This window comes from Vombatus ursinus, unplaced genomic scaffold (genome assembly GCF_900497805.2).
Source record: "Vombatus ursinus unplaced genomic scaffold, bare-nosed wombat genome assembly UNPS02014853.1, whole genome shotgun sequence".
NCBI lineage: Eukaryota > Metazoa > Chordata > Mammalia > Diprotodontia > Vombatidae > Vombatus > Vombatus ursinus.
In genome coordinates this window covers 413,488-436,574 of record NW_020954631.1, presented here as the reverse complement: position 1 = coordinate 436,574, position 23,087 = coordinate 413,488, and the positions used below count along the sequence as shown (strand labels likewise).

The 23,087-nt window shown below is 50.5% G+C and overlaps 1 protein-coding gene across 1 annotated transcript; it reads right to left on the bottom strand.

Moving 5' to 3' along the window:
- Positions 1–4,490: 4,490 nt before the first annotated feature.
- On the bottom strand, positions 4,491–22,756 carry PPP1R3F (protein phosphatase 1 regulatory subunit 3F). Its single transcript, XM_027841229.1, has 4 exons — positions 21,879–22,756; positions 10,938–10,993; positions 10,224–10,306; positions 4,491–5,534 (listed from the first exon to the last, which is right to left on the bottom strand). Exons 1-4 carry the CDS (start codon positions 22,754–22,756, stop codon positions 4,491–4,493), a joined length of 2,061 nt encoding a protein of 686 aa, XP_027697030.1.
- Between the last annotated feature and the right edge of the window lie 331 nt (positions 22,757–23,087).

The following is a 23,087-nucleotide window of genomic DNA, read 5'->3' as shown; positions in this document are numbered from 1 at the left end:
CAAGTTGGACAAGTTTTCTATGGCTTACAAAGTCCTCTAACGTTTACAAAGGCTTTCAGAGTTTCAAAAGCACCCTTTACAAAGCCACTGCAGGGCAGGGCGGGGTGGGCCACCTCATCCTAGGGGAAGCTCTCCTTCCTCACATCTTGCTGAATCCTTTAGTGCCTTCAAAGCTCACCTCAGGTGGTGCCTCCTGCACTTTACCGAAGAGGAGCATGTGTTAGTGATGGGGAGGTAAGAGACTCAGGCCTATTCTCATACCTTTTCTCCACCTCTCATCAGTCTTTGCTCACTTTGCTTTGAGCTGAGCTGGAATTTATCAGGTAGGCAGGCTCTCTTACTGCTAACTCTCCGCATCTAGGATTTCAAATGACAAGCTGAGATTTCCAATCTGAATGCAGTGAGGTGAGCACATGCATGACCCCAGCACACTACGGCCCTGGCTCTGTCTGACCAATGCAAATGTTCTGGTGAAGGGGATAGCTCCTCCCTCCCTCCCTCCCTTTTGCTGCCACTTCTTATACTGGGCCCTCCAGCTCGAACTCACCAGGTCTAAAGCTGGAAAATCCCTGCCACCTGCTGGGGCTATCTTCGGGCTGGTGTTGGCAGATTACATCACACTGAGCTCACCGGAAGTGCAGAGGCTAACTCATCTATTCCTAGGATGCTTTACACCTTTTGTGACTGAGTTATCACCTGCTTCCACCTGGCCCCCCCTCCCAAAGAGCCTAGGCCCTTTTCTACCAGAGCCCAGGAATCAGGAGGTGAAGCTCTCCTCTGTGTCACTGTGGACAAGTCCCCTCTCCTCCAGTCAACCTCCATCCCGTGAGTGGCCTCAATGATTTAAGTCTATGGCTAGGTGAGACCGCAGCACAGGAGGGGCCCAATGGATTCTGGGGTGGCACAAGGCCCAGCCTTCCAAGTTCCACCACTGACTATACTTGGAAGCCAATGAGTAGAGAAAAAGCAAAGTTCTTGATGAAGATTAGGAAGAGAAATTTGAGAGATTAGAGATCTGAATGCATCCCCTTGTCAAGGGAATCCTGCCCAGCCTTGCCTTGCTTTGCGAGTTGGCCAAGATGCAGTGGACAGAGTGCCACTGGGCCTGGGGTCAGGAAGACTCATCTACCCAAGTTCAAATCCGGCCTCAGACACTTACTAGCTGTGTGACCCTGGGCAAGTCACTTCACCCTGTTTGCCTCAGTTTCCTCATCTGTAGCTGGAGAAGGAAATGGCAAACCACTCCAGTATCTTTGCCAAGAAGCCCCAAATGGGGTCACAAAGAGTCAGAGATGACTGAAATGACTGAACAAATACATGTGAAGTCATGCAAAATGATGTTATTCTCTAACATCCATTCTCAATATTTCCATCACAGTTTCTAGGTGGCTTGGCTTCTGCCCATTTCCCAAATGGGACAAGGCAGCTCCTGGCCCTCCTAAACAAATGGGATGGGGGAGTGGGAATGTTGCAGCCAAACTAATACACAGCCATGAGTAAGGAGCTGAGATTTGGGAATTTATTTGGATACAGTCACAGTGCTGAGGATGCCCAGGCGGCTGAAGGTCAGGGTGCTCTAAGATTGGAACGCTTCTATTTTCCACGGCTCATGGTCTCTGAAACTCATCCATATGGACCCAAAGGAATGTACAAATTTACTGCTACTCTTCCTGTATCTAGTTCAGAAAGTGCTGAAGGAAGCATACAGGCACAAGGACCAGATTTCCTGATCTCATCCCCACTCTGAGGCCAGAAATAAATTGAGTAGCAGCAAGCAACATGTCCATCTCAGGCACAGAAGGGATTGTGGCTCCTAGGAAGCGCCCACAAAAGCCTGAGGAACTCCCCAGATCTATAGGTTCCTATCTAGAGCTCTTCAGACGGACACACAGACATGGCCAGACGTGGACACAAACAGACACAGACAGGGAAACAGACACATTCAGACACAGATGATAAAGATGAATAGACAAGGACACAGAGATATGGAAGGGCAGATGAGGATGGACATACAGGCAAGGACACAGACAGGGACATGGACGTACAGATAGGGATGAACAGACAGGGAAACAGAGACAGGGACAGACGGACATGGGCAGAGGCTGGGATGGACTTACACAGAGAAAAACAGGGAAGTGGAACATATTAAACACTCAAGGGATCTTCAATCTGATAAACACTTTTTAACCTACTACTGTGCGCATGGTACCATACCGTGGATGAAAAAACAGGCTGACACAGGTCCTGTTCTTACGGGGCTAACAGCTGAACGAGGAGGGAGGGGGGAGGAGAGTGAGAGAGCGGGAGAGACAGAGAGAGAGTGCAGGCGCAGAACAAGATCCAAGGCTGGAGAGTACACACATTTGGCTTGACCTCAGAGTGCATGGAGGGAAGCAGCATAAGAAGAGGCTGAATAGGCCAAAGGGAAGCAGCTTGTGAAGGCCTCCAATGCAGGAAGCAGTAGGTTTATTTGGCGTGGTCAGCAGTGGGGAACAGGGCTAGTTTCTAGAAGGCTGAGAAGCAAGTAACCTTCTGTAGGCTGTGGCACAGGAAAAGCCTTGGGCACATCTCACCGAGGGTTCCTTGTGGCAGCAGGGTATAGGATGGAATCTCTCACATGACGATGAGTAGCTAGGTGGCCCTGCAGTGGGCCTGGAGTCAGGAACAATCATCTTCCCAAGTCCAAATCTGGCTGTGTGACCCTGGGCAAGTCACTTCACCCTGTGTGCTTCAGTTTTCTCATCTATAAAACGAGCTGGATAAGGAAATGGCAAATCACTCCAGTATCTTTGCCCCACAAGAAAACCCCACATGGGGTCATGAAGGACACTACTGAGATGATGGAACAACTCGGAACAGGTATGAACTCCGTGAAACTGGGGTGATAACATCCTTGATACTTGCTCCTTGAAAAGCTCAGCCTACGGAAGGGGTGCCACCATCATTATAACCCTTCTGAGCACTGAACTCGCCATTGTCCCCAGGTTAGCCTGTCTAGAGCTTGTTTGTACATTGCTGTTTGCCTGTTGTCTCCCCCGCTAAACTGGGAGCCCCTTGAGGGCAGGAGCTGGCTTTTTGCCTTTCTCTGTATCCCTGGCACTTGGCATGGTGTCTGGAATATAGCAGGCACTCAATATAGTAGTGCACTGGCTTGAGGGATAATCATTATAATCAGGTGAATAGGCAACAACTTCTGGGAGGGAGGCTGAGGAAGAGATTGAAACCTATAACTGAGTCCCAGACTTCCTATCAAAACAAGAGAGGGATTAGAGATCCTGAGGTGGCCACCAAGTGCAACCCCCCCCATCTGACAGGGGAGGAGGTGCAGGGCTTCTGTGGAGGGACTTTGGGGGGTCTGGGAACTAGGGTGGGGAAAAAGACGACCTCTTTCTTTTCAATCCCTTCCAACAAAGTCAGCACCTCCTTCCATTTTGAAAAAACCAGCCACGTTCCAGAGTGGGAGTCCCTGCCTCCAAACAGCCACTCTTCCTCACACTCCAAACCCCAAATGCTGAACTCAGTTAAGCTCTTTCATCCTGAAGCCCTATGATCTGGAGGGTCCCTCCAGTGCTTTGGGGCAGCTAGAGTCCCATTGGACCCTTTGAGACATAGAGAGGAAATCCACTTCCCAAGTCACTTGGCTTCCTGGGCTCCATTCCAGGCACCTCACTCCCAAACTGAGCCTACAAAGCATCCCGTTTCTGAAAAATAAGTAAAGCAGAATTCGTCCCTTAAGACTATTCAAGTGCTCATCCCAAGCTGAGGTCGCTCTGGCCAACTTTCATGGAATTGAGAAGGTCGCTGAGGTTTGGCCTCAACGAGAAGAGGTGCGCTCTTCCTTCTGTGGGATGACAACGAGGTGGGGATGTTGGAGAGGAAATTCTTCATCAGGTCAAGGTAGGGGTCTGCTTCATTCTCCCCAATTTGCCCCAATTTCACCTGGGCTCTTTTTGTGCTCACACAAGCACACCGTTGGTGGAGTTGGCTGCAAGCAATCACCCACGAGGGTCTTTAAGCCATGGCCTAAGCCTGGAACCTGGTCCCTGAGCTCATGGCTGCAAGTGCTAATGTAAGTGGGACTCCTTCCCCATGCCCAGAAAGAAAACACTTCCAAGTTCAACTCGCCCTGAAAAGCTGTCATCCAAACTATCACAGAGATGGGGAGAACTCCACAAACTCACTGCAAAAAGCTTCTGCTGGTTTCTTTGGAAGTTGTTTAGTAAGGAACATAGCAAACAGTAACTGATGCTTTTCTCTGCTTCATCCCCACCCACTGTATGATTCCACATACACGTGTGTATTGTGCATGTACATATGGGTATCCATGTAGATCTACGTAAACGTGTATCTGTGTGTCTGGGCCTGGGTGTCTAAGAGCTTTCCTCATTTCTTCCACTAACCTCCCACAGAGCACAGCCTCCAGGGTTTTTGTAATTATTATTGCTAGGCCTCCCCCGCCCCCCCCCCCCCCCCCCTCACACACATGGCATCTAAGAGAACCAGGCCAGAGAGAGATAAAAGGCCAAACCCACGAAGGCCATGCAGGCATTCCACACAATGGGCAGGAAAACCAGCAGACCCAGCACACACAGAGACTGGCTGAGAGCCTTCTGGAGCTGACCTGGGAACTCCCAGAGGCCTCCCCCTTGGGCAATGCCAGAAGGCTTTTGCACTGGGTTGCTATTGGGCAAGAGATCACTTCTTTCCTGGAAGCAGGAAGAGAGCCCTTCAGCCTTGATGGCACTGATCTGGTCACATTCTTTGTCTGTATCCGCTGGCTTCTTTTCAGGGGCTGCCCAGGACCATGAACTGCCAGACCTCAGGATTTCCTCTTCTTCTGGGTCCTGACTGAGCCCATCCTTGACCAAGACGAACCCTGGATGCTGTCCTGCCAGCCACATGCCAGTAACAATGCCAGGAGGGGATTCCTTCAGTGTGTCTCCTTCCCCAGACTCCTCCTCCTCCTCCTCCTCCTCCGCACCAGAAGACACCCCCAGCTCCTCAACCTCGTCACCACCTTCTTTAGCATCTTCAAGGAGCTCCATCACCCCCTGCACATTTTGCATTGCATAGTGCAGGGTGATCTCCTCCGCTAGAGAGCTGTTCAAGGCTCTCTCTGGACCCATCCACTTCAGGAAGAGATCTTGGTCGGGATCAGTTACAGGGATCCCCCCCAAATCCCCATCAGCCACCTCTGCGGCCCTCAAGCGGCTCAGGTGGGTGAGGTAGAGCTGTTCCAACTCCAGGTCCACAGCATCCTCATTCTGGGCCTCATCTGACCTAAACAAGTCTGTGCTCTTTCCAGGGTGGCCCTCAGAAGGCCACTCACCCAGAGGACTTGCCAAGTCCGACACGACCTCTTCCTCAGCCCCCAACAGGGGCACTCCCAGGGCTCCTCCCTGATCTGGCACCAAGCTCAGCACAGAAGGGTGGATTTCGACGGTGGGGGTCTGTGGGTATTCCAGGAACGTCTCAGGCAGGTACAGGTGAGATCCTTTGTTTTCTGGAGAGCTAGCCACCATGACATCTGAGACCTAGGGTCACAGAAGATGAGGAGGAGGGAAGAGGGAAGGAAGTTAGCAGAATAGGGACAGAAATAAGAGAAAGAACAAGGGAAAAAGAAAATCAGAACAAGGTCTACCAAAAATGCCCCATTCCCTTCTAAGGTGCTAGGCCCCACTTCTCCCAAGCACCTCAGCCAATGACCCTGGGGGTCACTCTGGCTCATTTCACTGAGCAAACATTTAGTAACTAGCTACCCTGGGCCTGGCAATACAAATACAAAGAAGACAGTGTATAGGACCTAGAGTCAAGAAGACCCAAATTCCAATCTTGCCTCAGACACTTGCTAGCTGTGTGACCCTATACCTCTCTGGGCTTCAGTTTCCTTCTCTGGAAAGTAGAGATAATAATAAGTGCCTAGCTCGAAAGGTTGGCTATCTGGATTGTGCTTTATGAGCCTCAAAGTGCTATCAAAATGTGAGCTCTTATTAAATGGGACAAAGTGGCATCTGATGGGGCAAAGCACCCCGAGAAAACTGAAGAGACAGAGAGAGATGAGACAGAGAGAGACATAGAGAGACAGAGAGGAGAAGAGGAGGAAGAGGAGGAGGAGGAGGAGGTGGCGGAGAAGAAGAAAAATCAACAGAGAAGAGAAGGAGCCAAGAAGCTGAGATGAAGAGAGAGAGAGTGCCTTCCTTCCAGGCATGAGAATGAGCTCCCCCCAGCCACAGAGGCAGAGCCACCAGAAAGAGAAAGAAAAAATAAGGCTCCCTTGATGAACCGTGCAGGGTCTTGGATTTGTCTTCTTGGCAACAGGAAATTGCTGAAGGTCTGGGGGAGGCCACTGCGAGGCCCACTGACTAAATAGAGACAATCTTGCCAACTTCAGATTTAGTGCAAATGAATTCTCTGGCCCTCCCTATGGCTGATGGGAATCTCTCACCTCAGAAAGGAGTACCTGGCCATGTTTTTGGTTTAAAAAGTTTGAGCTAAATAAGGCAGGCCACCCCAGATCACCCTAACATGTGGCCAACAGGGGACCAAGAAGACCTGGATTTGAATTGCAGTTCTGTGACATAAGGCAAGTCATTTGACTTCTCTAAGCCTCAGTTTCCTCATCTGCAAAATGGGAATAATTATCCTTGTACTACCTATTATATAGGGTTGTTGCAACTTTGCAAATGTTAATCTTCTATAGAAATAGGAGCTGCCCTTTTCTCCTACTTCTTTTTTTTTTCTTTTTTTGGGTTAGGCAATGGGGTTAAGTGACTTGCCCAGGGTCACACAGCTAGTAAGTGTTATGTGTCTGAGGCCAGATTTGAACTCAGGTCCTCCTAAATCCAAGGTCAGTCCTCTATCCACTGCGCCACCTAGCTGCCCCATTTTCTCCTACTTCTATTACAATGGTTTTAAGTGTAAATAAATTCAGCCCAGTGAGATCCTGGGTCCATTTAAAATTGAAGCAAATATGAAGTTCTGATCAGAATGATGCAAAATTCTCAAGCAAAGCTAGCCATCTCCTTGCTAAAAACTCACTTTATGTTGGCTCATCAGTCTCTCATCTGAACATGGCCACAGTATTATGTCACTGTACTACCCACTTCAGAGGGTCACTGTGAGCAAAGCCCCTTTGTAAAGGTAATAAGGGTAGGAAGGACAGCCCGAGAAGGGCTCGGTCCTACCTGGAGGCTGGAGAACCTGTTTCCGGAAGTAATAATGGAGGGACCCCTCGATGTCAATTCTCAGAAGCAGGTACCCCAAGCACAGGGAATCAGCAGAAGTGGCGGCATGCAAGATATGGCAAAGATTGTTCTGGAAAGGATCAAAGACTGGCACCAGTTTCGAGTGCCAGGCTAAGAAATCTGGGCTTTAGGAGATCCACAGCAATGTCCTGACTGAGCATGTGTCAAAGGCTGCAGAGAGTTCAGAAAGGATGAGGACTGATCAAAGGCCCGTTGCTCTATCATGGTCCCTTTGGAATGCTGAGGTCAGAGAGTCAAGAAGAGAGGGAAGGGACAGGGAACAAGGACACCCATTGTGGAATTTAGCCACACGAAAGAGAAGAGCTACGGGATGAGAGCTGGCAAAAATGGACGGATCAAGTGAAGGTTTTTTGAGGATCAGGGAGACACAGACATGTTTGTAGGTAGCAGGGGAGTAGCCAGGAGACAGGGAGATTGAAGATAAGTGAGAAAGTGGGGATGGCAGAGGGGGCAATCCACTTGAGAAGCGAGGATGGGATCAAGGATGCATGTGGGGGGGTCACCTTGGCAATCATGGGAGACAGGGGTGAAGGAAGGCATCTGAGTGATGGGAGATGAGGAAGAGGGAAGAAGAGGGGGCTCAAGGCAAAAAATGGCTTCAATATTTTCCAGTGAAATGCAGCAGTTGGTGGGGGGCGGGGGAGGCAGAAGAGCCATGGGAGATGAGAGGGAGTTGATGAGGGAGGTGAGAGAGAATTGCCTTGCTGCAGTGAGGGCCCAGTTGAGATTACATAACATACAAAACAATTTTGTGAATTTCTCAGCAGCATGTGAATAGGAACAAAGGCAGCAGAGTGTGAATGATGCAAGACTGAGACCCGGTGGGGCAAGATCAGCGATCCAATAAAGGGGCTGGTTCATCAAAGGGTGGAGATGGGGAAAAAAGGAAGAAAGTGTAACCAGTGTAGGGGTATTGGCCTGGGAGAAGGGTGGAGGTACTCGTGATCCAAGTGAGGAAAAATGGGTTGGAATGAAAGACGGAATGATAAAAGGTTTTGAGCACATAAAACCATGTCGGAATTCTCAATTGTGGAAGTAAAACCCTTGTGGGTAATGGACCATCTCTGAGTGTGGATGAGGTGAGGTGAAAGAGTAGGTCCCAGGAAGTGGGTATGAATAGGGATTGAATGAACCTCAAAGGAAGATGGTGGTAGAGGGAGAATCTAGTCAGTCAGTCCAAAGCATCAGTTAAGCACTCTATTCCTGGCACAGTGCTAAGCACTGAGAATATAAACAAAAACAAAAGACAGAGTAAGTCCTGAGATATAGAACCTATGGCTCTAGGTCACAAAACGTAACCCTTGGGCTCAAAGGCTCAAGGCCTCAAGTGTCTTTGGTGTCTCTTTCTAGGTCTATACATACATACATACATACATACATACATACATACATACATACATACAGAAGCTCTAGGCCTAACTGGATCTTCAGGTCTCTCATCCTCCGGTCTTCAACTCTTGATTCGCAGCTAGAGGTAAAAAATTGCAAAGACTTGGAGACACTGTCAGTGTGTCTTCAGGTTTCTAGATCTAGGGCTTCACGTGTCCAAGTCTTTGGGATTTTTTTCCATCTCTAGCACTCTAAGGCAATAAGTCTCTGTGTCTCTCCAAGTCTTGGTCTAGGTCTACAGACTCTAGAGGTTCATTAAGTCTAGGTCTGTGGCCCCAAGTCTCCTGATATGTCTCTAGGTCTAAATTGCTAAGACTGGAGGTCAAGAGTGCAGGCGAGCGTGGAGTTGGTTGATGGTTGACTATAAGGCAGAGATAGAGTGACGAACTGGGAAAGAACTGAGGTCACAGTGAAGACCAAGAACAAGTTTAGGAAAAGTGTTGCAGAGGGAGAGACAGAACGAGAGAAGATAACGATCAGATAAGGGAACTTCAGAGTTCCCAAACGTGGAAGTGGAACATTTGTGGCCAATGGCAAGATCAAGAGTATAGCTAAGGTGGAAAAGAGAATTAGGCCATGGGAAGTGTCATAGTTAAGGGCAGGAACTGAGGTGGAGAGGAAGACTGTGAGCCATCAGGATTGGGTAATAAATTTGGAGAGAATCACCCTCAAAGGAGAAGAGGCTGCTGACTGATGGTAGCAGGGGGAGAGACTTAGAAACAGCGATGGAGAGAAAGCCCTTCTAGTGCCAGTTTGGCTGAGGTTGTTGGTATGTGAGAGGTGAAACTAGTATTATAAAGCATAGCTAGGGACGTAATGTGGTAGGGCACAGCCAGAGTGCTGAGCCTGTAGTCAGAAAGACCTGAGTTCAAATCTGCCCTCAGACACTAGCTGTGAGACTCTGGATACGTCACTACCTTTGGCTGTCTCAGTTTCCCCAACTGTAAAATGGGGATAGTAATAGCCCCTAACTCCCAAAGTTGTTGTGAGCATTAAATGAGGTGATATCTGTAAAGTGCTTAGCACGGTGCCTGGCACATAGTAGGCTCTATATAAATGCTAGCTATTACTATAATTATTCAGTGTCAGCCAAGAGGAGCTAGGTCTCAGCGAGTGACAGAAGGAGCATAAGAGGAAGAGGTTTCAAATGAGGGAAAGTTTGTTAGTTATAGAACTCAGACATTCTACAATCACAAACTCTCAGAATTGCAAATGGTCGTCCTCAGGAGCAGGAAAGCTCTCCACAACATCCCTGCTGGGCGGCTGTCAAGAGTCTCTGGATACTCTCAGTACTTCCAAGGGCAGCTCATTCCAGCCTTGGCCAGTCTGGAGAGGGAAGAATGTCTTCCTCATGTTGTACCAACCACTCTCAAGACAGTCTAAGCTACTGTGAGAGCTGAGAATAGAACAGCCTTAGAATTCAGCTTCTTGATCTAAGTGGAGACCAGCTCCCCCTGGGTGACATTTCATCCCTGGGCATCCTGGAAGGTTGCCGATGTCAGGCACATATCCACCACAGGGTGGATGTGTGGAGTTGGCTAATGTGATGGGGATACCACTGTCTCTTACCTGTATTATCTGTGACCCTGGTTGGAATGGCAGAGGGGTTACTAATATGCTCCCTGATCTCCTGTCCCCGTCATCAGGGCATTCTGAAAGAGTGAGAAAAAGGTAGGGAGGAAAGGTCACGCTGCATTTCTGTGACTTTGAGTCAACAGATTCTTTTCAAAACTGGTCACTATATGAGAAACCCATAGGGAATGGGGAGGACACAGCTTTCTCCACCAGTTCAGTTTGGAAAGAAAATCTCCCCCCACCCCCACCCCACCAAGGGGCTGCCTGCCTGCCTTGGTTTCAAACACCCTTCCCCATCTCCAAATCCAACCAGACAAACGGTCATTCATCCATGAAACTCCAAAGGCCATTCATTGCTTACTGCCTGGAGACAGCTTCAAATCAGGAAGCAATCAGCGGAAAACTTCTTGGCCTAGGCCAGCAGGGTGGCCGACTCCCCACCGCCTTCCCCAAATGGCTTTATCAGAGATGCTGCTGCTGTGCCTAGACTTGCCAGGTTTTAACAGTCGGTCTTTTTCACAGTAAACAGGACTATTTTCATAGTAAATAGGACTATTGTTCAACTCCCAAATTGGTGGGGTTCCCATTCTATAATCAGGGGACTTCTGAGACTCCAGGTGAATCTGAGTAAAACTCAAAAGAAGGAGATGAGGGACAGGGCAGCAAAAGAACATGAAAGTGGCCCCATCAGACTTTCCCATCACTTACCTCTCGAAGAGACAGGGTCATGTACGTTCTCTCTTCTGAGTTCCTCCTCAGTCTGCCTGTGGGAGGTAGAGAGAGGAAAGTGGACACATTCTGTACCTTAGAGGTCTCTCTGCCTTGACACTTTGCCCCCTCCACATCATCACCACAATGATGTTTCTTAAGCAGACACCTGGCTAACCCTGCCCCTCACCGGCACTGCCAGGCATTCAAGGCCCTCAGCAATCTGCTGCCTTTGGGTCTGGAGTCTTGTCTCTCATTGCTCTGTGTTCTGCCCCTCAGACACGGCTTCCGCTCTCTCACTTCTCTTTGCCTTTGCCACACTACCCCTGACATCACTTATTTACTAAGCTAATGTCACCAAGCACTGGGCTTCATTCCTCTCTCCTTTCTCGTGCACTCTGGGGGTGTGTTAGAAGAATCATTTGCATGACACATGGTGTGCTGTTCATGCAGAAAAGCATGTTGTCACTTACTAAATGAAGTCACTGACCAGCAAGAGGGTGTATATCGTGGCCACCAGATGGCGCCAGCCCAAGGCCACCAGCCAAGTGATTTTATCCCCAGGGTGTTCCCCTGCTCATAAGAGGGCACTCAGTCTATACCTCTTAGGACTATTCCCCGTCACTCTGCCAGCATCAAGAGCTTCCCAGCTACGACGCCCAAGCCAGTTCTGATCTAGAAGCATACTCTGGGGGGCAACTAGGTGGCACTGTGGATAGAGCACTGGCCCTGGAGTCAGGAAGACCCGAGTTCAAATCTGGCCTCAAATACTTACTAGCTGTGTTTTACTAGTCACTTAACCCCAATTGCCTCAACAACAACAACCAAAAAGGCACACTCTGAAATGTGAAAAGGAGGGTTTCACCTGGTTTCCCACCACCACCAAATCTGGGACCCTTGGGCTCTCGACTGAACAACTTTATTTACAAATTGACTTCTTATAATAAACCTACTTTTTTTTTGTCTCCATGATTTATTAAGATGTAGCTGAAGGAAACTGCCACAGAGCAGAACCGCAGAGACTGTCTCCATGCCTCCTCAGAGAAGGGATGTGTGCACTGGCGACGGGCAACCGGAGAAATGAGGGCAAAGTGCCCAGGCCTGGGATCGATATCACTCAAATCTGGCCGTGGGTCACATCCTTGGCCCCCTCTTCACCTTGGAGATTTTCAGTGGATCGCTCACTACAGGTCTCGCCATCACAGAGCAGCCCACGGCTACTACCATCAGAGTGCTTCCAGTCTCAAAAGCCTCTCCAATCCCAGCAACAGGGAAAGCAAGACTGGAATAGTGGGCCTGAAGTCTCTCTCCAGGCCGAAGCCTGTGAATAACAATCAAGGGGGAAAGGTTAAGCCTTGGGCTGTCTCCTGGTTTCTTGAACCTTATACCCGGGTGGTCCTCACAGAATCACAGGACTTGAGAGTTGGAAGGGGGTCTCTGTGGCCATCAAGGCCAACCCATCCACCAAAGGAATCTTCACCATAACCCCAAGGCCTTGCGCCCACTCCTCCTCGTTCTGCCCAGCTCCTCCTCCAAACGCTTCAGTCCAGGCCCTATGACCCTCCTGAGTCTTTTCTTCTCCAGATTAGACAATCCCAGTTCCTTCAATGTGCCACGGACTCAAGGCCATCTTTGATACGTTCTTTTCAAACTATCACCTACTGCTGAATCCAGCATTTGAGATGAGTTGGGACAAGGGCAGTGTACAGAAGGACGACCACTTTCTGATTTTCCTAATGCAGCCCAAGGTCACATGGGCATGTTTGAGCCTTTCCACTAAAACCCTTCGATCTTTTTCTTACTAGATTCAGCTCAAGGCTCTAGCCCAGAGGTGTCAAACACAGGCTCCACAGTCAGCATGGAGGCCTACAACACTCCAGAGTTTTTAACAGAGTTCTCAAGAAATTTGACAGAGATTTTAACGAAATAAATAACAACACAATAAAACAGATAACATTACATTTGAAAACCAAGTCAATCTGTGATCAGCAGGGCTCCTTCGGTATGAATGGAATAGTGGTTCCATCCCTATTTGAGTCTGACACTGCTGCACTACCCTGCCAAGGTCCCTCTGTGAGTTGACACCACCCTCCACTGTTTTAGCTGGGTGTCCTCTGCACATGTGAATGGTAGACCATGTATGCCTTTGTCCAAGTCAGGGATATGAATGTGAAATAGCAGCCTGGGGCCCAGTGTGGACACCTGGGATCCTACTCCATTGGGGACCTCCTCCAACCATGATGACATGGGGCCATTACCAACCAACTCCACTTTGAGGCCGATCCTGCGGCCTCTTCTGAATTCAGCTGCGTGTGTCAGCGTCTGAGCTGAGGCTCTCCATCTTCACCACAGGAAGAGGTAGAGAGATTCGATCCTACTCCAGGTGAACTGCCTAGCAAACTGTCCTTTCTGCATACTCCGAACTGGAGACAAATTTAAGTCCTGTGGGAGCTGGAGCACTGGTCTAGAGATTATGTACTTGAGTGGCTCCCTGACCCTGCACCACCTTTCACCCACGGATTCTGGCCTCTACCTCATCAAAGTCAATACCCTGGAAGGAAAAGAAGTGTGGAGTGAGAATACATCCAAGCACATGGCGATTACTGTTTCCTTTTTGGTGGGATGAAAAGAGCCCTGGGAACCAGGGAAGCCCCAAGTTCTAGTCCTCATCTGACAGGTGACTAGACTGAAGCCACTAGCCCAAGATCTTGTAGCTGAATTAAGGAGAGAGAGAAGAAAATGGGCACTAGGGAGTCTTGTCTTTCTCAGCCTCTAGTCCTAAGACCTGATACAGCTGAATAAGAGAAGGCCATCATATCTGGGCCTCTAGCTCTGGCAAAGGAACGATTTGGGTAGTTTTAAAGTCTTCTGTCTACAACATGTCTTTCATTTTCTCAAACCCCAAGTTCAAATGCTAAGAGCGCAGTTAGGGTCAGGGTGAAATCCTATTGTTCCAGGCTTCTTACATCCAGTGACACTGGCTTCCTGGCTGCTCACACACCCATCCATCCCTTGACTCCTGGCATTTGCACTGGGTGTGCCCCATGCTCGGAGTGCTCTCCCTCCTTATCTCCTCCTCCTGCTCACCCAGGGTTCCTTCAAGTTCCAATCCCATCTTTTTTTTTTTTGCTTTTTTGGTGAGGCAGTCGGGGTGAAGTGACTTGCCCAGGGTCACACAGCTAGTAAGTATCTGAGGTCACATTTGAACTCAGGTCCTCCTGACTCCAAGGCTGAGCTCTATCCACTGTGCCACCTAGCTGCTCCTCCAATCCTATCTCCTACAGGAAATCGTTTCCCCCTCTCCCTGGCCCTCGGTGCCTTCCCTCTGCTGATTCTAATTCTTCCTGTTAATGTCTTCTTCGCACCTGGTTGTTTGCATGTTGGCTCCACCATCTGACTGTGAGCTCCTTGAGGGCAGGGTGAGGGTAAGGGTTCTGTCTAGCACTTAGCACAGGGCCTCGTCTCCTTACTGACAGGCTGATTGGTTTGTTCTGTGCATAGCTCTGGCTCCGTCACATGCTCCATTACCTTGAGAATCCAATCCAAACTCCCTGGCCTAGCAATGAAGACCCTGTACAGCCTGGCTCCCACCCCCTTTTTTCTCCATCCACACTGGACTTCTCCTGCCTTCTTTCCTTCACATATCTCACATGCCTGGAATGTACTCTTCTCCTCCCAGGCTCCTTCAAAGCTCAGATCCAAGGCCACTTCCAACATGAAGGCTTCCCAGGTTCCCACCACCTCCACCCCACAGACTGCTTCAGCTCGGCCTTTGTTCTGTACCTGGCACAGAGGAAGGATTTCAGAAATGCTTGTTCACTGAATGGCTAATTAAACACTCAGATCACCTTTTCCCCTCCAACCTAGTCTCTTAATTATGGAAATCAAGCTGTTCTCACAGCTGTCTGAAGATCATTTCTGCAGTCAGGAGGGGAAAACCTGGCAGTCTGGAGACGAGGGGGTGAACCGAGAATAAACTGTGATGACTTAGGAGATGGTCTGACCCAGCTCCTAGACAGTGGAGACAGACAAGAAAGAGGCAACCACAGAGCTTTCACTTGAAAGGGAAAAGAGCCAGATGTGACAATTTCTAAGAGGCCGTGGAAAAAACAATGAAAGAGAAGAGAATTGCACCGCCACGCTGAAGAATCCAGTCTCTGCTGTTTCCTCCAAGAGTTTCCTCAAAGCCATCAGGTCATGTTGCTTTTGAGGTGCTCAGGCGACCCAACCAAAGCAGGTCACAGAAGAAAAGAGAAAATTCAGCAACTTGGAGGGGGTCAGGAGGGTGCCAATGGTTGTGCCCCCCCCCCCCATGGTGGACAACTGAAGACAAGTCAAGAAGCACTACCTAACAAGGGTGGGGACACATGGTAACCTGAGTGAGGAAACAGAGGTTTAAAAAAAAGCACTGCCTAAGCACCTATGATGCTCCAGGCACTGGAGGAAATGGAAAGGTGGCTGAGCCTACAGTAGGGCCAAGTCTGATGGCAAGACATCCTCTCTGAAGATAGGGGAAGAGAATAAGTGCCAGGCACTGTGCTAAGTGGTTTTGAGAAATATTGTCACATTTGTAAAATTTTGTAAATGATAATATTTCCTGGATGGGGAGGGAAGACAAGCAGGCAGAGAGCATCTGTTCTCTGGGTTGTGAATGACTACTGAAAGTCACTGTGGAGGAATCTGATGGCCCAGCCCAAGTTACTGAGAAGCTATTCTGGGCATTTCTGTCACCAGTTTTTAGCCCTGTAAGTTCTGAATGAGCCAAGTTAGTGACTGGATGTTGGACCACTCTTCAGGCAAGCTGGGAGAATCTGGACGTTCTGTGCCCGACAAGGGTTCACTATTTTTGTTCCTCTCCCATCCTGGAGAATCCCATTCTTTTTATGGTCAAGTTAACAACCATGGTTATTATTAGCAAAGCTCCAACAAAGGGCCATAATCTTTGTGGCTTTTCAGTATGGGAGCAGAATTTTAGGCCTCTTATTTGGTTGTGCCACTAGAACCTTAGCAATAGTACAAAGGACCCTAGGGTGTAAAATCTGCCAATTTTGTTGTTGGTGTTGTTCAGTCATTTTTCAGTCGTGTCTGACTCTCTGTGACCCCATTTTGGGGATTTTCTTGGCAGAGATATTGGTATGATTTGCCCTTTCCTGCTCCAGCTCATTTTACAGATGAGGAAACCAAGGCAAACAGGGTGAAGTGACTTGCCCAGGGTCACACAGCTAGGAAGTATCTGAGGCTGGATTTGATCTCACTCAGGAAAATGAGTCTTTCTGACTCCAGGCCCAGTACTCTATCCACTACAGAGCTGCAATTCAGAGTCTCAGAGTGTGTGTCCAGGACAGGGCTAGAAACCAATTCTTCCTGAGGTTGGCCCCACTACTCAACGCTCCCTGCTGCCTGAGTTCCAGCCTGTGCTCACCTTCAGACAACTTGATTCTGGTGGAAGGCTTCAGAACAAGAACCAGTGTGAGAATAGCCTGAGGGCTGATCCTCCATAGGACCATGGGACAGAGGGGAAAAAAACCCAAGAATAATCATTCCTCATGTATGGGAGGAGGAGGAAACTGAGGCAGACTGTAAGAAGCTCAGGACACAATGTTACCAGAGGTCAGAGGCTGGTTTCAAGCCCAAGTTGGTCCTGAATACAAATTCAGGACTACTGCTGTTAGGACAAGATAAAGAACTCAGCCACACAGAAGGTTTTTAGCATTTAGTGACAGAAGGTGAAGGCCACAAGGGCTGAGGGACACAGAAGTACAGTGCACACTGACAGCAGAAAACGCACTGGATCGGGTCAAATCTAAAGCGCTAAGTCAGCATCAAAGTTTTGGTAACAGGCGGTAAGCTTTGGGGAGAATGCGTATAGCAGTAACAGAAACAGCCCTTTACGCCTGCTATCTCTGTCAACCTTCAGCAATCCTGGGAGACTGGTATTATTAATATCCCCATTTTACAGTTCAGGGAACAGAGGCTGACTTCAGTGACTTGTCCAGGGGCTCATAGGTCTTCCTGACCCCAAACCCAACACCAAGCGGCATCCTTTTAGGAGAGATTGGATGCTTGTTAGGAAGTGCCTGGTGTGTCAAAACCAAATGTTTCCGTTTTGGTTTTTTTTTTTTTCCCCCCAAAAATAATGATGAACTACAAACACACACACACACACTCCATCATTTCATAGATGTGGGGAATTCTCTCTTCACATGCAGACTGACAACTCTTTTACAATTCACAGTCTTAAGAATGGCCTGACTGGCTAAAAGCCGCAAAGAAATCTTCTGTCCTCAGAGCAGAGAACTGGGTGCAATCGGGGGCACACAAAGTTAGGGGGAAGAAAGGATGTCCCTGTTTGCTAATGTATCCCTGTTGAGATGAACAGAGTTGAGGATGGGTCTGACTTCAAAATGATCAAACATCTCTTAGTTGTCAAACCAATGGCCTTTTCTCAATCCTCATTCTTCCTGACCAGGGATCCCTCTCTCCTCCTGGATTTCCAGGACACACCTCCCTCTCTGACTGCTCCTGCTCTGTTTCCTGCAACATTGGAGTCGGCATATGGGGTCTGCTAACCCTATTACTGTGGAGGGCAACGCCGTCCTCGCAACGCTCCAGGCTGACCACCCAGGTGTCATCCCGGACGCCTCACTCTCTCACCACATCCAACTTGTTGCCAAGGCCTGTCAAGTTTCCCTTTGCAGCATCCCTTATATTTGCTTCCTTCTCTCCTCTGACCCTGCCCGCCACCCTGGTTGCAGGCCTTCATCACCTCATGCCTGGACCAGGGCACGTTGCTGGGGGTGGGGGGCTCTGCCTGCCTCCAGTCTCTCTCCACTCCACTCTATCCTCCATTCAGCCACCACAGTGATCTTCCTAAAGTGCAGGTCTCACCATGTCCCCAGCACCCCCTGCTCAATAAACTCGGTTGCTCCAGTGACTCCAGCCTCCTGGCTGCTCCTCAAACAAGACCCTCCATCTTTAGGCTCCAGGCATTTTTTCTGACTGTCCCCCAGGTCTAGAATACTCTGCCTCCTGGCTTCCTCCAAGTCCCAACTAAAATCCCATTTCTATAGGAAGCCTTCCCAGGGCCTTTTCTTTGGAGACCATTTCCTATTTGTTTTCATATCATTGTTGGTTTGTTCTCTCCCCACTCAGACTTGGAGCTCCCTGAGGGCAGGAGCTGGCTTTTGCCTTTCGTTTTATTCCCAGAGCTCTGCACAGTAATAAACACCCTCATGGTGAGAGCCCAGGGGTTTACACGATAATGTCATAAAGACTGCTCTGGATCCCAGATCACTAGTGGGTGACTGGTTTGGCCCTACACAGTACACAGATGATGCAAGTGTTCCCTCCCTAACCTGCCTCTAAGCTCAAAAGCCAGGCCCCCAAGTTCTGAGATTGGAGAAGGAGCCCACAGGACAGCAGAGACAGAGAACTCTTGTGAAGTCGGATCTACGAAGACAGCTGAAGGAGAAGCCTGGGTCTGACACTCCCTCTGGGCTTGGAGGCCTCTCTTTGCCCTGATGCTTTTCTCATTATCTCCACTTTATAGAGATTTGCAGGACTTCCTGGGCAACTGGAGAAAAAGGCTCTAGAAATGGAGGTTGCTCTTATTGTAATTCTTTGCTAAAACTTCTTTTTCCTGGCTCCCGTGTTTATAGACCTGGCCCGGGACAATCCGTTTCTAACATCTTTAAGGTCCCCAGTTTAGATCCCACCCACACTCATCTCCTGGCCTGGACAATGGCAAAAGTAGTCCACCTGGGACACAGAGGAAGATGGTCTCTAAAGAGCTTCCTACTGCCCAGCCTCACATTCACCTCACAAGAAACTGATCCTCCCCTGGCCTGCCCCTGAACACGTGATCATCAAACACCTACTGGGAGCCCTCGAGTGCCTGCCAAAGCAGCCCGTGGCATCCAACTTTGCTGTTACCCAGAGGAACGAGGTTGATCCTTTTCTCCTTCCACAATGGCCACAAGAGACCTCCCTTCCTTTCCCCCCAACCGAAATCTTCCTGCTCCAGGATCCAGCTCCAAGGTGGCTCTCCCTAGGAAACCTTCCCTGCTTCCCTCAACATCTGTATCCACAGCTCATTCACCTCATCCTGGATTTAGGTTGGGCCTGGGCCATTTTTCATCTTAAAAGTATTTAGGGGGTCAAGTATATAACCAACAGATTTTTTCAATTATTAACAGTGATTAAGTTGTATTTTCTCAGTACTGAGAGTACATAAGATTAGATAAGATTAAGGCATGTGTCGTTCCCCCCCCCCCCCCCCCCCCCCCAGAAACTCCTTGTGTTCTTCCTAGAAACTTCCTAGTTCCTAGGAAGAGGGGAAGACACAGGGACCTGGAGCACCCAACATTACATTATAAATAAGTGCACCGGAGCATTCCCTGGGTCACTGACTTGGGAGGGAGGCTTTAGAGGGTGACAAGAAATCCAAGAGAATGAACAGGTACTTTAGGGAATCGTCCCAGTAAAGGCCCAGACAGAGGACAGCCCACCGGGTGTATTCACTTTGACCACACACATGTAATAGGATGCCGCCAACAGGTATAGAGGCCTGAGTATCAGGTAGAAGAGTCAGAGCTTTACTGAAGATGCTCAGCCAGGTGGTCCAATGGAGAGAGGTGCTGAACCAAGAGGCAGGAAGAGCCGAGTTCCAAGAGTGCCTCAAGCACTTTCTAGCTGTGTGATCATGGGCAAATCACTGAACCTGTCTGCCTCAGTTTCCTCATTTGTAAAATTGCACCCACCTTCAAGAGTTGTTACCACATGTAAAGCACATCACAAGTGCCAGTACTGACTTTTATTGGACATTGTATCAAACTAAGTCTCCTCCCTCTCTTACTTTTATGGTGATCAAGCAACCTGGCTGAATAACTTCCATCCCACTGTCTACTGAAAGGAGAATGGAAATACTGTCTCCTGCATGTGTGACCTGGGGCTGATGAGATGGCACCAATCTGTCTCTGGGTCCAGGAAATGAACTGAGTCCTTCCCTGTTTTCTGCAGAAGGGAAATTAGGGCCTAGCACAGAATCAGACACAGTTCAGCACGTTAGAGAGAGAAGAACCCTTGGAAAGGAGGAGAGGAGATCCAAATGTCTCACACGGCACACAGACCAGACCTGAAAGCCCAACCTGGGGCTCTGTCTCCCAAATCTAGTGTTCAAATGGGCTCCAAAGTAGAAACTGCCTCAAAGCCTGCCAAATGAAGACTTACCATGCTGGCTTGCCAATACTCACCAATTTGAGCCTGCCATCCAGTGATGAGAGGCTGCCAACTGAGCACTGGCCCACTGCAAAGAGGCCTGTAAGCCTTGTTGGGAAGCACCTGAACACTGCACTGGATGTTCTGCTCTAAGCTGGATTTCCTCCCTTTTCTTCTCCCTTCTTCTGCTCTCAAGTCTGGCCTTTCAAAAACCTTTGGAACTGAAAGGGCCTGTTGAGGTCATGGAGGCCAATTCCTTCATATGCTAAAGAGGAGGGGAGAACCCAGGGGTTTTTGAGGCCAAATTCTACTAAGTATGTTGTAAGAGCCTAGTCTGAAATTGCCCCTGCCCTCAAGGGCTCCCACGGTCCAGTACCCTTCATCACACCAGGGCTGAGTACAGGAGATAGCTCAGTTAGGTGTCCCTGAGAGACTGACGGCACAAAGTTGATCACCCCCATTTTACAGATGAGGAAAATGAGGCCGAGGGAAGGAATCTGTCCAAGGTTACACAGTGAGACGAAAGCTTAAGTTATTGGACCTCTGGGTTCCACTTCTGAAAACCATTTTGGCAAGGGCCCAGGACACAGTTATCAAGCTCACCAGGCTGACCCCACGCTGGCCAAATTCTCCCTATGCCTAGGCATTTTCCCGTTAGTCTCTCCAGTGGTGCACTCAGGGATACAGGGGTGAACAGGCCTGAAGCGACCCACCCTGCATTTTCTGGTCTTGATGCCTTATTCTTCCCGGCCAGCCCCTTAAAGGCCACCTCTGGCATCACCTTGTTTGTGGTTTCTGTTTGCAGAATGTTTGCAGCATCCTGGTGTCACTCTGGTGACTAGACTGTGAGCTCTGGGTCCCATCTCCACTCTGTTCTGGAAGGCTGGAATGTTGCTGTGACTAGTTATCTATGCATAGGTCACACTCCTATTCCAGGCTGGGGGCCCCAAGAGGGCCAGAAGTGCAGCCCTTTGACTGAATCCAAACGTCACAGAACAAATCCCCGTAACAAAAGGATTTGTTCCATAAAACTTGGACTCAAAGGACCGCACCCAAAGGTTCCCCCCATCCCTGATCTAGTCCAACTCCTTCACTTTACAGAGGAGGAGGACACTGACAGAGGCCCAGGGAGATCCAGCAGGCTTTGAAGCAGAGGGCGAACTCAGGTCCTCCCAACTCCAACAAGGTTGGACAGGGTGAGTACCTTACAGTGAGACTAACACTGCTTGGTCTAACATCTTGTCACTGTCCCCCCAAAACAGTTGTGCTCAGATCTTGGCTGTATGGACTGGGACCATTCAGACTAACTCAAACAGTTGGGTCAAAAGTCCAGGCAGCTTAAGGCAGCAACTCCAACTACCACAGTACCAGCATTTATATAGTATTTTGAAGCCTCATTTTGAATACCTCATTTGAGCATTGCCAGCCTTGGAGGCTGGTGCCATTATTATCATCCCCATGTCACAGATGAGGAAACCGAGGCACAGAGAGGCTAAGAGGCTTGGGGGGGGAGGCGTAAGTGCCTGAGGCCAGATTTGAACTCAGGTTTAGTGCTCTATCCACTGTGCTACCTAACTGCCTGACTCAGAGCTTCATCCCTTTTAATGGGGGAGGGGGGGGGGAATGGACTCCTTAGCAGGTTCCCCAGAGCTCAGCCCCAGAGGCCCACCCCGAGTATGGGAGGGGAGGGTCAGAAGCAGGGGTGGACGCTGGAGTGTGAGTTACCTGTGTCTGACAGGTTTCATACAGCTCTTCAGCTGTTTCGTCTCCACCTCCCAGAGAAGGTGCTTCGCTGTCGGGGGTGGCACGGGTGGCCCCGGGAGGCCCAGCCCCTTGGTCCGGGCTGCCGAGGTCTCCTTCAGCACCACCGTATAGTTCTTGCCCTGGTTGTTGGCCCAGTAGGTGGCTTCGGGTGTCTGGTAGCGCACCACGAAGTCGATGCGGGCACCGTCCTGGACCTGGGCGCCCACGCTGGCAGGCTCGAAGGGCAGCTGGAAGGCGAAGCGGTCTGTCTGCCCCCCGTCCTCGGGGGAACTGCTCCCTCCGGGCACGTAGTGGGCCGGGTGGTCGCGAAAGGTCAGCCAGCCGTCGTGGGTGGCGCGCACGTGCACGGCCTTGTGGTAGGAGAGGTTGAGGACCCGGATGAGGCCGCGCAACACGGGCGCTCGGCCCGGAGCCCCAGGATCCTCGGGGGGCAGCAGGTCCTCCAGCTCCACCATGGAGCCGCGCAGGCGCTCTAGCCGGCCCGGGGCCGGAGGCAGCACGAAGCCGGGCAGCAGATAGAAGGGGGGCCCAGGCCCCGCTCCGGGGGGGCTCCCGCTCAGGCCCAGTTCGACTGGGGACTCGTCTGCCGCGCTGTCGTCGTCGTCATCGTCGTCGGGCCCTCCCCCGAGCCCCGCGCAGCCCCAAGGCTGGTAGCGCCTCAGCTGGGCCAGGGGCAGCCCCAGGGCCTCGTCCGCGAAAAGCACGCGCCGGGGCCCTCCCGAGGGGCGCCGCCCCGGCCCCGGCCCCGGCCCCGGCCCGCCCAGCTGCTCCTCCGTGGCCGCGGTGGCGGGAGGCGGCCCAGGCTCCGGGGCCTCTCCCCGAGGGGCCGCTCGGGCCATGGCGTTGGTGGGGCCAGACACAGAGCCGAGGCGGGGCCTGCGCCGCGCCCAAGGCCACTCGGACCTTCGACGAGCCCGAGCCGGAGCCGGAGCCGGAGCCGGAGCCGGAGCCCGAGGCTGCCGGGGAAGCGCAGGCGACAGGAAGGCGCGGCCAATGGCAGGCAACCGAGGGCGGGCGACTAAAGACAGCGACCAATCGGGAGACGGCGAGCGCGAAGGCGGGAGTGGGGGGGGCGGTGTGGGGCGCGCTGGGGCTGACGGAACAGGGCACGCGACCAATGAGAGAAAGCAGCGCGAGGAGACGGACTGAGGGAGGGGGCTGCACCTCGGG

Bases quoted from the DNA above. Each gene is read 5' to 3' on its own strand.
- PPP1R3F (XM_027841229.1), bottom strand. From the start codon at position 22,756: ATGGCCCGAGCGGCCCCTCGGGGAGAGGCCCCGGAGCCTGGGCCGCCT. The intron at 10,307-10,937 runs GTAAGTGATGGG...TCACTCTTTCAG, and splicing joins TGACCCTGTCTCTTCGAGAG to AATGCCCTGATGACGGGGAC. The intron at 5,535-10,223 runs GTAAGAGACAGT...CTGTGACCCTAG, and splicing joins CAGGGTCACAGATAATACAG to GTCTCAGATGTCATGGTGGC.